We start from the raw sequence: 15,377 nt of genomic DNA on the forward strand, positions 1-15,377 counted from the left end.
GAATGGACAATCTTTTAATGCAAATAAGCTTCATGGCACCTTTGCAGATGTGAGACTATGCAAATAAATTGAATAGTGGCCCACCAAGGGGATTGGTCAGTTTTGCCATCCTGCTAGGCTTAAGAAGAGCCAATTCTAGAGGCTGAGGGGAATCTCACTACCGTCAAGAAGAAGCGCTGGGAGTGGTACACATCCTTTGGACCCAGGGTCCCTATGCCGAGAACCTCCTAGACCCGGGAGACAGAGCTATAACACTGGAGAGCTGTAACACTGGAGAGAGCAGAGGCGCAGGACCGGCAGATGGTTGCTGTGGGCTTGCCAACCTATGGACTGAGGGAGCTGTCAGCTTTCTGGTGGAGTGGGGTGCCTCTGGGCATTTACAAGTGGGGTTAAAGAGCTTTGTAACACTTGTCTGAGCAGGGCAGATGCCAGGCCAGCTGGGGGTAGAGGCCAGGAGTGAGGCTTGCCTGACTGTGGGCATGATAGAGAAGGAACTGAGAAGTTGGAAGCTGTCCTGATTGAAGAACTGCATCCTGTCTACTGAGTTCTTCCTGTTACTTCTAAGTTAATCCTGATCCTGAATTATAACCTATTACTTCCCTAATACACCCAATCATTGAAAGTATGGTCCATGAATTCTCTGTGACCATTGCAATGAATTATCAAACTCAGCAGAAAAATAGAGGGTGCTGTGGGAGGAATGGCTAAAGTAAGAATTGGTAAGAAGGTTGGAGAGTGGAGGTATGTCTGAACTTCTCCTCATGGGAATCAGTTTTGGGCTGATGCTGATCTTGATTTTCCTCCCCCCTTGTGAAGTTAGAGGATGTCTGATTCCACCATTTTACAGTGTTCAATAACTGTTTGCTAAAGAATAAATGATGACAAGGAGAATTGTTCTTACATACAAATGTTCTTGTTAAATTGCAAAACTTCAAATAGAAAAAGGATTTTTTTTTTTAGTGCCACATGCCTTTATTTTTTTTTCTGCTTTCCACTAGATTTTTTTTTTTTAATTGTGCTTTAGATGAGTTTACAGTTTCTCAAACAAAAATTTATGCACACATTGTTATATGACCCTAGCGGCATTCCCTATAATGTGATTATACATTCCTCCTTTCCACTCTGGATTTCCTGTGTCCATTCAGCTAACTCCTATCCCTTTCTGCCTTCTCATCTTGCCTCCAGGTAGGAGCTATCCATTTAGTCTTGTGTATCTGCTAGAACTAAGAAGGACACTCTTCAAAAGTATCATTTTATAACTTACAGTCCAGTCTATTCTTGGTCTGAAGAGTTGGCTTCGGGAATGGTTTTAGTTCTGGGTTAACAGAGAGTCTGGGGGCCATGTCTTCTGGAGTTCCTCCAGTCTCAGTCAAACCATTAAGTCTGGTCTTTTTACAAGAACTTGAGTTCTGCACCCCACTTTTCTCTTGTACAGTCAGGGACTCTCTGTTGTGTTCCCGGTCAGGGCGGTCATTGGTGGTAGCTGGGCACCATCTAGTTCTTCGGGTCTCAGGCTTATGGAAGCTCTGGTTTATGTGGCCCCTTTTGTCTCTTGGGCTAATATTTCCTTTTGTCTTTGGTGTTCTTCATTCTTCTTTGCTCCAGGTGGGTTGGGACCAATTGATGCATCCTAGATGGCCGCTCGCTAGAAAAAGCAGGATTTTTTGGAGAGTATACAGATCTCAGGATACCTGGAAAAAAACAGATTAGCAACTTTCATTTTGGAGTGGAGTAGCTGAACCTAGAAATATATTGAGTATAGTAGGGCCTAGCAAGACATGTGTGCTGGCGTTTGGGTATAAGACGAGTTGCTTAAGTGGAGGTAGCATATGTGGGAAGTCAATATAAAGAGAAATTTTGCTAATTAATAAAGCTGCCCCTATTATTTTGGTAACCCGAAGTGTAGAAGGAAACCCTGGTGGCGTAGCGGTTGAGGGCTACGGCTGCTAACCGAAGGGTAGGCAGTTCAAATCTGCCGGGTGCTCCTTGGAAACTCTTTGGGGCAGTTCTTCTCTGTCCTGTAGGGTTGCTATGAGTCGGAATCGACTCGACGGCACTGGGTTTTGTTTTGTTTTTTGGAAGTGTAGAAAATCTTCCTTTTAATAATGTGTTTACTGTAATGCCAAGATGGTCTTCAGGTACCAGATTAGTTTTCCACATAGAAAAATGTGATGTCACAGTTAGGCTAGTTGCTATGGCAAAGTAGTGCATTGTGCACTTAAAACTGCTCGCTGCTGCTCAGTGTGTCCCAACAATTTTACATCCTTTTTTTCCTCCACAGTAAAATAAAGTAAGCTCTTCTCAGGGAGAAATCAAAATCAACAGTTGGGAGAAAATTGTTTTGCAGTAACAAAATTGAGCTTGATTTGACACAAAAAGGAATTTGTTTTCTATAAAACGGTATACCTTTTCATACAAAACTGAATTAAAAAAAATTGAGAGCAAATAGAGTTAAGATAGAAATCTGGATACCATGAAAGCAAGCAAATTTAAGGCACAAATAGTAATTCTGATGTAATTATAAGTGTACTAACTAAAATCTCATAGGTATGTTGTGTAATCAACAAAGGAAGATGTTATGGTAGCTGAAGTAATCTAAACCCCAAAACAAAAAAATCTTTTGAAAGCAAAACAGTCCTCTTGTTTTTAGAAATATGGGCTAACAGTTACAGAAATGAAAACATACATGGACAGTAATCTGGGAATGAGAAGAATATTTCTTTTTAGTAAGCAGTTTTGGGATTTTGAACAAGATACTTAAACTTTGTGATTCTTTAAAATTCCTTTCAGTTTTAAAATGCTGTGTGGTAAAGTGATGTGAAGTTATAGTACTTCAGAAGAGTCTTCCTGGTAAGTTACTGAGTTTTCTAAACAAAGAAAGAAAACAGAACCACATAGCTGCTTTGATTGGTATAGGGTAGATCCCTCAGCCTCATAGCAAAGACTTTTCAGACGTACTTCTTACAAACTTATACGAAACTTACAACATGGTCCTCCAGGGGCATTCCTAAATAGTTGAGATTGTGAATGTTGAATTTGAGAATGCTAAGATATCACTTTCTAATAGCCCTAACCTTTGAATTATTTATAGTATAGTAAAATTTTTTTAAAAGATAAAAGTACTTATAAGCAAATTGTCACGTAGGTTAAGTAGATCTTGCTTTCACCTTTGTTTGGCTAAGACACTAAATGCCATATTGATTCTGGATCCTGTCTCTTGCTCTACTGAGTTTTATATTGTCTTTTAAAACATATTCAAAATATAGCTCTTATAGTTTATAAAGGATCATTTCTTTTTTTTTGATTGAACTTTAGATGGTTTACAAAACAAACTAGTTTCTCATCAAATAGTTAGTACACACTTTTGTATGACATTGGTTAACAACCCCACGACATGTGAACACTCTCCCTTCTCAACCCTGGGTTCCCTTTTACCTGCTTTCCTGTTCACTCCTACCTTCCTGTCCCTGCCCCAGGGCCGGTGTGCCACTTTAGTTTTGATCCATGGGCCTGTTCAATCTTTGGCTGAGGGGTGAACCTCAGGAGTGACCTCATTACTGAGCTGAAAGGGTATCCAGGGGCCATACTCTGAGGGTTTCTCCAGTCTCTGTCAGGCCAGCAAGTCTGGTCTTTGTTTTTCAGTTAGAATTTTGTTCTCTGTCTGGGACCCTCTATTGTGATCCCTGTCAGAGCAGTCAGTGGTGGTAACTGGGCACCATCTAGTTGTACTGGACTCAGTCTGGTGGAGGCCGTGGTAGATATCGTCCATTAGTACTGTGGTCTAATCTTTCCCTTGCGGCTTTAGTTTTCTTCATTCTTCCTATAAAGGATCATTTCTGCTGTGAACTTGTGTGGGGATTTGTGTGTGTGTTTATGCCTGTGTCTTTGTGTGTTACCCTGGGCTTATATTGATATGAGGGAAACATGAGCTTTCTGGTGGCAAGTTTCTTTAGGGGAGGAGAGACTCAACATGACTAGCTTGATCCAAACAAAAAGGAGCTGTGCATTGGACAGAAGAGAAGATTTTGAGTAGCATGGTGCATATCCTTCCCGTATGAGAATGCTGCATTGGAGCTTTAATAGATACCTAGTGTCCTTAACCAGGTGCTTAGCTACAGAATTGGAATATGAAACAAAGGTGCATGTTGAAAAAAAAATTCATGCTACTATTTCTTTCTTCTAGTTTCCTGTCTCAGACGCTGTATGCCTTCATTCAGCAGTACCTACTGCGCCAAATCAGGCAGAGTCACGGGCTTTGCATACCTACAGTTATCATTTAAAGTAGTGCTTTCCTACTGAGCGTTACTTTTTAGGGCCAGAAAGGAGGAAGAAGTGGTAGATCAAGGTCTAACTTTGCCATTAATATCATCCTAAATTTGGTCTCATTTATTTATTTAAGAAATAGGGATGAAAATTTTGAAAACTGATGAAAGTTATATAAGCTGGAATGGTACACCCTTTGATTACTTGAATTACTAAATTTTCTCATACATGTTTTAGAGTCAGATTACAAGAGGAAACAGCACAATTTTGTGGAGCTAAATAGAATTTTATTTTAAGGAAGTTAATTCCACTGTGATGAAAATGCTTCCCTTTTCCAAAATTTGTGACGTTAAGTAAGTTTTGGTGTAGTCTTCAGAGATGTTCTCTGGTATTTTTGGTCCTTTGAATTGGGGGTGAGTGAGGAGGAGTTTATGTGTAGTCTGTATGCTGTAATTTGCATTATGCATATGCTGGTGGTAGATTCTGTTAAAGGGATACCAGAGACCCACTGCCATGGACTTAATCCGGACTCATAGCCACCCTCTAGGACAGAGTAGAATTGCCCCCTAGAGTTTCCAAGGCTGTAGATCTTTACGGATGCCGATGGCCACATCTTTTCTCCCCTGGACCGGCAGGTGGGTTCGAACTACTGACCTTGCAGTTAGCAGCTCAGAGCCCTTTGCCACCAGGGCTCCTGTTAAAAGGATCGTCTCCTGATAATAGAATTAGTGCCTGAAAAAATTGTAATAGTTAAAACCTTTTGTTTTAACTAACATTACTTTAAGGAGTCTTGGTGGCACAACGGTTAAGCACTTGGCAGCTAACTGAAGAGGTTGGCATTTCAACCCACCCAGTGGCTTCTGGAGAGAAAGACCTGGTGATCTGCTTCCATAAAGATTGCAGCCTAGGAAACCCTATGGGTCAGTTCTGCTCTGTCACATGGTATCGCTATGAGTCAGAATCAACTCGAGGGCATCTAACAACAACCGTTACTTCAAAATAAATTTAAAATACAATATGACAATATTCAAATATTATCCTGGCAGATTCTCCCCTAATGTTTTCCTTCTTGAATTGGCGCTATGATCCATTTAGTCAACCCTTTTCCTCAAGTTTAATCTTAGTAAAAAAGAAGATGACCCTGGATGAAATGGATTGACACAATGGCCTGAATGGTAGGCTTAAATGTAGCAATGATTGTGAATATGGTGCATGGCATAGGACCGGGCAGTGTTTTGTTGTATAGGATTACTGTGAGTCGGAAACTCCTTGAAGATACCTAACAGCAACAACAGTCATACTTTTAATTGAGGAACTAGGAAATGGTTATCATCTTTTTCCTTAGTGAGTTCTGGTTGTGTATGCTATCACCAGGTCTTTCTCCCTCGGAGCCACTGGGTGAGTTCCAACTGCCAGCCTTTCAGTTAGCTGCTGAGCAAGTGCTAGCCATTGTGCCACTGGGGCATATTGAGTCTGGTATATGTTGGTAGAGGGAAGGTATTGAGAATTGGATAAAAGGCCCCCCTGGCTCTCATGACTAGTGAATGATACCAAAAAACCCCAAATCTGTTGCTGTGGAATTGATTCCGACTCATTGTGACCCTATCAGACAGAATAGAACTGCCCCATAGTGTTTCCAAGGCTGTAATCTTTATAGAAGCAGACTGCCACATCTTTCTCCCACAGAGTGGCTGGTGGGCTCAAGCCACCAATGTTTCAGCTAGCAATTGTGTGCTTAACCACTATGCCTCTAGCTCCAAATTACAAATAAGGTTAAGCCTAGACAATAATAGAATACAAGAATTTTAAACTTCATTTTGTGATGTGTAATCAGTGGGTTTTTAATTTTTAATCCAGAGGTCTCCATCACACTATATTGTCTATTTAAATTTTGCTATAGTATATACTATAATTAGGGATTAATCTATATGTATATGAGCCTTTCTAGATATTTTGATGACCCAATATTGGTTTTCATGCTGTGATTTTCACGTTTTATCAAGAAATACCAGCAATATACTTTTAAAGAGCAAATCCAACCAAATACGTACATATACATATGCATAGATGCCTAAGAAGAACATACAATATATTAACTTTCACTTCAAGCACAATTAAAAAGTTGTGAGGTGCCATCCAGTCTACACTGACTCATAGCCACCCTGTATACAACACAACGAAACACTGCGCAGTCCTGTGCCATCCTCATAGTTGTTGCCATATTTGTCCATCTTTCACTTGCACGTGAGGTTATTGAAAATACCATGGTTTGGGTTAGGCGTACCTTAGTCTTCAAGGAGAAACCTTTGGTTTTGAGCACTTTAAAGAAGTCTTTCATAGCAGATCTGCCTACTATAATGCGTCTTTTGATTTCTTGACTGCTGCTTCCATGGGTGTTGATTATGGTTGTTGTTGTTGTTAGGTGCCTTGGAGTCAGTTCTGACTAATAGCAATCATGGGTGTTGAATGTTTATCCAAGTAAAACGAAATCCTTGACAACTTCAATCTTTTCCCTGTTTATCATGATGTTGTTTATGGGCCCAGTTGTAAGGATTTTTGTTTTCTTTATGTTGAGGTATAATCCATACTGAAGGCTGTGGTCTTTGATCTTCATCAGTAAATGCTTCAAGTCCTCTTCACTTTTCAGCAAGCAAGGTTGTGTCATCTGCATAACGCTGATTGTTAATTAGTCTTCCTTTTCATATAGCTCAGTTCCTTGGATTATCTGCTCAGCATACAGATTGAATAGATATGGTGAAGGGATACAACCCAGACTCACACATTTCCTGACTTTAAACCACGCAGTGTCCCCTTGTTCTGTCCGAACTACTGCCTCTTGATCTACATACAGGTTCCTCATGAGCACAATTAAGTGTTCTTTAATTCCCATTCTTCTCAATGTTATTCATAATTTGTTATGATCCATGTAGTCAAATGCCTTTGCATAGCCAGTAAATCACAGGTAAACATCTTTTTGGTATTCTCTGCTTTCAGCCAGGATCCATCTGACATCGGCAGTGATATAGCCCTGGTTCTGCATTCTCTTATGAATCCGGCCTGAATTTCTGGCAGTTCCCTGTTGAAATGCTGTTGTAGCTGCTTTTGAATGATCTTCAGTGTGTGATATTGTTCGATAATCTCTGCCTTTTTTTTTTTTTTTTCTTTAAATCTCTGCATTTGGTGGGATCACCTTTCTGGAGAATAGGCATAAATATAGATCTCTTCCAGTTGATTGGTCAGGTAGCTGTCTTTCAGATTTTTTGGCATAGATGGGTGAGCACTTTCAGTGCTGCATCCGTTTATTGGAACATCTCAACTGGTATTCCATCAATTTCTGGAGCTTTGTTTTTCACCAATGCCTTCAGTGCAGCTTGGACTTCTTCCTTTAGTACTGTTGGTTCCTGCTAATGTGGTACCTCTTGAAATGGCTGAATGTTGACAAATTCTTTCTGATATAGTGACTCTGTGTATTCCTTCTGCCTTTTTGATGCTTTCTGTGTCATTTTTTATTTTCCCATAGAATCCTTCAATATCGCAACTCGAGGCTTGAGTTTTTCTTTCAGTTCTTTCAGCTTGAGAAATGTAGAGTGTGTTCTTTCCTTTTGATTTTCCATCTTCAGGTCTTTGCAGATATTTTAATACTTTATTTTGCCCACTTGAGCTGCCCTTTGAAATCTTCTTTTCACCTCTTTTACTTCATCATTTCTTCCTTTCGCTTTAGCTACTCGACATTCAAGAGCAAGTTTCAGAGTATCTTCTGACATCCATTTTGGTCTTTTCTTTCCTTCCTGTATTGGTCTTCATCAGTAGGTGCTTCAAGTCCTCTTCACTTACAGCAAGCAAGGTTGTGTCATCTGCAAAATGCAGGTTTTTAGTGAGTTTTCCTCCAATTCCGATGCCCTGTTCTTCATGTCATCCAACTTCTAGGATTATTTGTTCACCATACATATTAAGCGATTATGGTGAAACAATACAACCCTGACGCACACCTTTCCTGACTTCACACCACACAGTATTCCGTTGTTCTGTTCATGACTGCCTTTTGATCTATGTACAGGTTCCTCATGAGCAAGACTAAGTGTTCTGGAATTCCCATCCTTTGCAGTGTTATCCGTAATTATCCAAAAATTAGATAGGCCTTTAAAACAAAAAATAATACACATGAGGAATGTACTTCTTAGTTCAGTCAAATATAGGAGACCAAACAGGCAACTCCTGTCTAAAAGCAAGATGAGAAGGCAAGGAGGAACAGCAGCTGGACGAATGGACACAGGGAACCCAGGGTGAAAACAAGGAGCATACTGTCATATTGTGGGAATTGCAACCAGTGTCACAGAAGAATTTGTGTATAAATTTTTGAATCAGAAATTAACTTAAGCTGTGAAGTTTCTACTAAAGCAGAATTAAAAAAAACAAAAAAACAAACTTGTTGAAAGAATTGAAGTGATGTCAAGTAACACTGGTAGAAAGAAACTTCTTTATAAAGACAATTGTGATGAACAATTTTAATAGAATGTCTATGTAGAAGCTAAGCAAGTAGTTTAAGGAGCAGGTGTAAAGAAGGGTATAAAATAATTTACAGTGTCATTTTGTTGTAAACAAGAATCTGATTCAGAGTATAACAATTTTTTGGTCGTGTTTGAAATTTGGATATGGCACCCTTTTAGTTTTGTTTTATATCCTGCATAAAGACAGTACAAAATGGATCTCTAGAATTATAGCCAAGTCGGTAGGTATCTTTTTTTTTTTTTGGTTGAAATATTTGCTACATTAAGAAATTGTAAATTTAGTTTAAAATTTAAATTTTAACCCTAACATAGAATTCTCACCACATCATTGCCTCCAAATTGTATTCTTTTACTTTTCTTTCGGCTGTCAAATATTTTTTGATTTATACATTTGAAAAAGTGTAGGATGTTATATTATAAATTAAACAGTAAGTATAATAAGAATTAGAATTACGGATTTTCCAACTCAAGAAATGTATTTTAGCCTCATACTCTCTGAAAAACTTCACTTAAGTAAAACTATTGAGTTTAAAGGTTATTGAAGTTGTAGATAAAACTTAACCACATTTCTTCAGTAAAGTTTAGTTTTACTTTCGATTATATCCCTTCTGATTAGATTGAGTGCTTGTTTCTCTGCTATAACATTATTAGATGAGATAATGTCAACTTTAGGATCTTACTCTTTACGACACTGCTGCTTGTACTATAACATTACATTGATTGAGATAATGATCAATATAACGTATTGGCTGTAATGAAACATTTGGATTAAATAACTTCCTTTTCCTCTTTTGAATCTATTACACGTATATTAAAGTGACTTAGTAAGTAGTTATTGTACCTGTTGTCAGGCACATACACAAGACAACAGAAGGTAAAGGCCAACCCCTTACTGATTCAAGTGGTAAAGTATGAACCACTTTTAGAGAAAGGAAGTTAGCCAGAGGTACCAGTTTCTCAAGATCCTGTCCCACACACTAAAAAGGATGACACTGCAACAAAGTGGGCTGGATGACTTCGAGTTTTGGGACACCACGTTGCTGAGGAAACCCTGGTGGTGTAGTGGTTAAGTGCTACAGCTGCAAACCAAAGGGTCTGCAGTTCGAATCCACCAGGCACTCCTTGGAAACTCCATGGGGCAGTTCTACTCTGTCCTGTATGGTTGCTATGAGTCAGAATCAACTTGATGGCCACAGGTTTGGTTTTTTGGTTTTGTTTATTGCTGAGGAGCGAATTCTAGATTCTAACTAAGTGGTTTTATAATTTGCAGTTTTATTCTGAGGGGAGGTGATGAGAAAGTGTCTCAAGAGAGCAATTCAGGGGAGATAGGAAAGGAAGTGTGAGACAGTCTTATAGCAGTTCCTTATGACCCTCCATCCTTTTGTGTTCTTGGAGGATCACAAGATGTTCTGCCAAGACTCAGGTTAGCTACAGTTCTAGCCTTTGCCTGTGAGGCCGGTGTGGATAGGTTCAGGGTCACCAGGAACACCTGGTTCTCTACACCTGTAAGTGTAGGCCATTAAAAATACTGAAGTAATAGAAATAGAACTTGAGTTTTGAAATTAGTATATTAACAGAATTGCCTTTCTGTTTGCTGATGCCTAACATTTTAAATATAGTATTTGATCAACAAAAATGATTTATCTTTAATAAGTATTCTTAAGTACACTAATAATAAAGTCATTATATACTTCCACCTAATTTTTATTTAAAGTAAATGGCTATATAGGGTCAGCTAGGTTGCTTTGAGAATTTCTGGAAAAAACTGAAGATTATCACTGGAATATGGTGCTGCCTCAAAGTGGGAGGCAGAAGCCAATAATTCTCCATATGAGAGACAGTTTTTAGAAATACCAGAACACACTAGCAAAAGCAGCCTGATAAGCCATATGCTTTGTAAGTTTTTGGTGTTAAATACCAATAAAACATATGGGTAGAACTGACAGAGATAGATAATTGATCTCTTTGTATATCTTGATGTATTGATTTACTGATATACTCAGTGACAGTCCATAAACCAGTGGCTTACTGAATTTTGCTACCTCTTGGTGAATAAATAAAAGAAGCAAGTATCAGACTCCAATGCAGGCATTAGATTAAGTACTGTTTCAGCAGACTAATGTTTTAGATGTGTGTGTGTGTGTGTGTGTAGCAGCAGCCAATGTATTATATATTAACGAAGCTCATTATGACTAAAAAAATTGAAACATTGCCTTATATGACTTGACTATTTTAAATTTTATTGAAAATATATGTTTAATTGTAAAACCAAAATGTATTACTTTGTAGGTCTTGTTGGTTACTGAAATCTAAAATACATTGTAAGCAAATTTGTTAATATTTCTTTGCAGTTAGCTTCTGGAATTTATAATTTTGCCTGCTCTCTGTGGAATCACCATACAGACACATTCCTGCAACAAGTTTCTTCTGGGGATGAAGCTGCAGTTCAAAGTTCACTAGAACGAACTTTACTATCATTGAAAGGTACTATTAAACTTAATACAGATATATTTATTTTGAAATATCAGTCCTGGATGGATTTTCTGTTCACACTTGTATTGGGAGAATAAAGCATTACATTCTCCCTCAGAGATAGAGGCTTACTTTGCAGTTGCTTTTCTTTTGTGCAAATAGCTCTTCCTCCACCCTGTCTAACTTACGTTTATCTTAATATAGTTAAACAGGTTACATATGCACTGCACCACTTGACTGTCAGTTTGTGGTACTGTGTTGACATGTGTATTGCTGTGATGCTGGAACCTATGCCACTGGTATTTCAGTTACCAGAAGGGTCATCCATGGTGGGCAGGTTTCAGTGGAGCTTCGAGTTTAAGACAGAGTAGGAAGAAGTACCTGGCAATCTACTTCTGAAAAAATTGACTAGTGAAAACCTTATGAATAGCAGCAGAACACTGTCTGATAATAGCGCTGGAAGATGAGCCCTTCAGGTTGGAAAGCACTCGAAATATGACTGGGGAAGTTGCTTCCTCAAATTGTAGTCAATATTAATGATGCACATGGAGTTGAGCTTTCGGGACCTTCATTTGCTAGTGTGGCACAACTCAAAATGAGAAGAAACAGCTACAAACATCCATTAATTAGAACGTGGAATGTATGAAGTATGAATTTAGAAAAATTGTGACGCATGTAATGCATAAAGATCGATTTCCTAGGCATTAGTGAGCTGAAATGGACTGGTATGGGCTATTTTGAATCGGAAAATCATAAGGTCTACTATGCCGGGAATGACAGATTGAAGAGGAATGGCATTGCATTCATTGTCAAAAAGAGTATTTCAAGATCTGTCCTGAAGTACAATGCTGTCAGTAATAGGATAATATTCATACGCCTACAGAGAAGACTAGTTAATATCATGATTATTCAAATTTACACACTAAGCACTCAAACCAAAGATGAAGAAATTTAAGATTTTTACCAACATCTACAGTCTGAAATTGATCAAAAGTGCGATCAGGATGCATCGATAATTATTGGTGATTGGAATGTGAAAGTTGGAAACAGGAGGAGGATCCATAGTTGGAAAATATGGCCTTGGTGATAGAAATGATGCTGGAGATAGCATGATGGAATTTTTCGAGACCAATGGCTTCTTCATCGCAAAAACCTTTTCTCAACAATGTAAAGGTTGACTGTACACATGAAACTCACTGGATGGAATACACAGGAAACGAATTAACTACATCTGTGGAAAGAGACGATGGAGAAGTCAATATAATCAGTCAGAACAAGTCCAGGGGCTGACATGGAACAGACCATCAATTGCTCATATGTAGGTTCAAGTTGAAGCAGAAGAAAATTAAAACGAGTCCACAAGAGCCAAAGTATGACCTTGAGCATATCCCACCTAAATTTAGAGACCATCTCAAGAATAGATTTGACATGTTGAACGCTGACGATTAGATGAATTGTGGGATGATGTCAAGGACAACATACATGAAGGAAGCAAAAGGTCATTAAAAAGACAGGAAAGAAAGAAAAGACCAAAATGGATGTCAGAAGAGAGTCTGAAATTTGGTCTTGAACATAGAGTAGCTAAATGGAATAGAAGAAATGATGAAGTAAAAGAGTTGAACAGAAGATGTCAAGGGATGGCTTGATAGGTCAGAGTAAAGTATTATACGAAAATGTGCAAGCAAATATAGGTAGAAAACCAAAATGGAAGAACACGCTCAGCATTTCTGAAACTGAAAGAACTGAAAATTCAAGCCTTGAGTTGTAATATTGAAGAATTCAGTGGGCAAAATATTGGACAATGCAGGAAGCATCAAAAGAAGATAGAAGGAATACACAGAGTCCCTGCACCAAAAAGAAGTGGTCGATGATGACACATTTCAGCAGGTACCACATGAGCAGGAACCAATGGTACTGAAGGAAGAAGTTCAAGCTTCACTGAAGGGAATGTCGAAAAAGAAGTCTTCAGGAATTGACGGAATATCAGCTGAGATATTTCAACAAACGGATGCAATGCTAGAAGTGCTCACTCATCTAAGCAAGAAATTTGGAAGAAATTTGGCTGAAAGTAGAGAATTCCAGAAGGATGTGTACCTGTGTTTTATTGACTATGTAAAAGCATTTGACCATGTGGATCGTATCCAGTTATGTATAACATTGTGAAGAATGGGAATTCCAGAACACTTACTCGTGTTCATGCAGAACCTGAACATAGACCAAGAGTCAGTCGTTAAAACAGAACAAGGGGATACTGGATGGTTTAAGATCAGGAAAGGTGTGCATCAGGATTGCATCCTTTCACCATACTTATTCAATATGTATGCTGAGCATATAATCTGAGAAGTTGGACTGTACAAAGAATAACGTGGCATTTGATCTGGAAGAAGACTCATCAACAGTCTGCGATATTCAGATGACACAACCTTGCTTGCTTAAAATAAAGAGGACTTGAAGCACTTACTAATGAACGTCAGAGACTGCAGCCTTCAGTATGGATTACTCCTCAACTTAAAGAAAACAAAAATCCTCGCAGCTGGACGAATAAACGACATTGTCATATATGGAGAAAATATTGAGGTTGTCAAATATTTCATGTGAACCCACAATCAATGTTCACAGAAGCAGCAGTCAAGAAATCAAATGACGCGTTGCATTGGGCAAATCTGCTGCAAAAGACCTCTTTAAAGTGTTGAAAAGCAAATATGTCACTTTGAAGACTAAGGTGCACCTGATTTTAGCCATGGTATTTTCAGTCGCTTCATGTGCATGTGAAAGCTGAATAGTGAATAAGGAAGACGGAAGAATAGCTGCCTTTGAATTATGGTGTTGGTGAAGAATATTGAATATACCACAAACTTCTAGATAAACAAACAAATCTGTCTTGGAAGATATACAGCCAGAATGCTTCTTAGAGGCAAGGATGGTTAGATTTCTTCTCACATAGTTTGGACATGTTATCAAGAGGGACCAGTCCCTGGAGGACATCACACTAGAGGGTTAGTGAAAAAGAGGAAGAACCTCAACGAGATGGAGTGACACAGTGGCTACAACAATGGGCTCAAGCATAATAATTATGAGGATGGCGTAGGCCTGAGCAGTGTTTCTTTCTATGAGTAGGAATGACTTGATGGCATCTGACAACAACAACAACGTTTCTATCACTGAGGCTTTTAATGTGTTCCTTTCAAATGCTTACTTTTTTTTGCTTCTAATTTATACCTTCCCATCATGGGCCCCTACCCTTGTCATTGACTAGCTAATTTTCCTAAACTTTTTCCTCTTTTGATTGAGTCGTGTCTTTCTCCTCTTATCTTCTTGAGAGGCTCTATCTTTCTTGTTTGTGTGTCAGGTTCACTTGGATTTTAGAAGGTGATTGATGGGATGCCCTCATGGACCTCTCTCTTCCTGTGTTGTGCTTGTAGTTGTTCCCTTACCATAACTCCATTTCACCTTCCCTGTGCTCAGTTATTTATCTTGATGAATATGTACCTAGGTTCCTTTTCCTTTATAAAACGTACACACTTTACATTTACACTTCTCTCATTCCCTGTCCTGATCTCTCCTGCCCTGATTACTAAGATTCTTTTAGTGTGTTTTTCTTAGTTGGATCTTAGGCAGCCTTTGCTTTTTGTTTATTACAGCTTATTTTTCATCTTTCTAAGGTTTTTTCATAAGTCTTTTTATCGTATTTGCTTTAATACTTGGAATCCTATCACACAGTCTTGGCACTGCCGTACATTAATCAGTAGATGCAATCAAAACCTAAATGGTCAGCACATTTGGTGAAACCTGTGGAAAAACCCGTGAGTAATTTTAAAGGACAGTTAACAAGTATAAGCCGTTTCACAAATGATCTAGACAAGGGAGCAGAGATGGTTTTGTTACCATCTTGAGGAACAAATTAAAGGACCTTAGATAAATGTTGACTGAGAAAGAATTAGAGAAAGTGATAAAAGGTTGTATATACCAAGTGATTATAGTTCTGTATGTCATTGTTAAGGACTCTTTAAGAATTCTTTTGTCCCCCCCCCAAAAAAACTTAAAAGTTATTGTATTAATAAGACAAAATTCATTTTTATTAAATTATTATGTTTTAAAAATTTATGTATTTTTTGTTGTTGAGAATATATGAGC

General features: G+C 38.4%; 1 protein-coding gene across 2 annotated transcripts in view; it reads left to right on the plus strand.

Annotated features, from left to right (window-relative positions):
* The window catches only part of IPO11 (importin 11), a 244,545-nt gene that overhangs the window by 48,626 nt on the left and 180,542 nt on the right, over window positions 1-15,377 (plus strand). For both annotated transcript variants that reach the window (XM_010588166.3, XM_064272370.1), the window contains exon 6: window positions 11,123-11,255. In XM_010588166.3, the coding sequence (XP_010586468.1) occupies window positions 11,123-11,255 (133 nt within the window). The remainder of the gene's footprint in view (window positions 1-11,122; window positions 11,256-15,377) is intronic.

This window comes from Loxodonta africana, chromosome 2 (genome assembly GCF_030014295.1).
Source record: "Loxodonta africana isolate mLoxAfr1 chromosome 2, mLoxAfr1.hap2, whole genome shotgun sequence".
Classification (NCBI taxonomy): domain Eukaryota; kingdom Metazoa; phylum Chordata; class Mammalia; order Proboscidea; family Elephantidae; genus Loxodonta; species Loxodonta africana.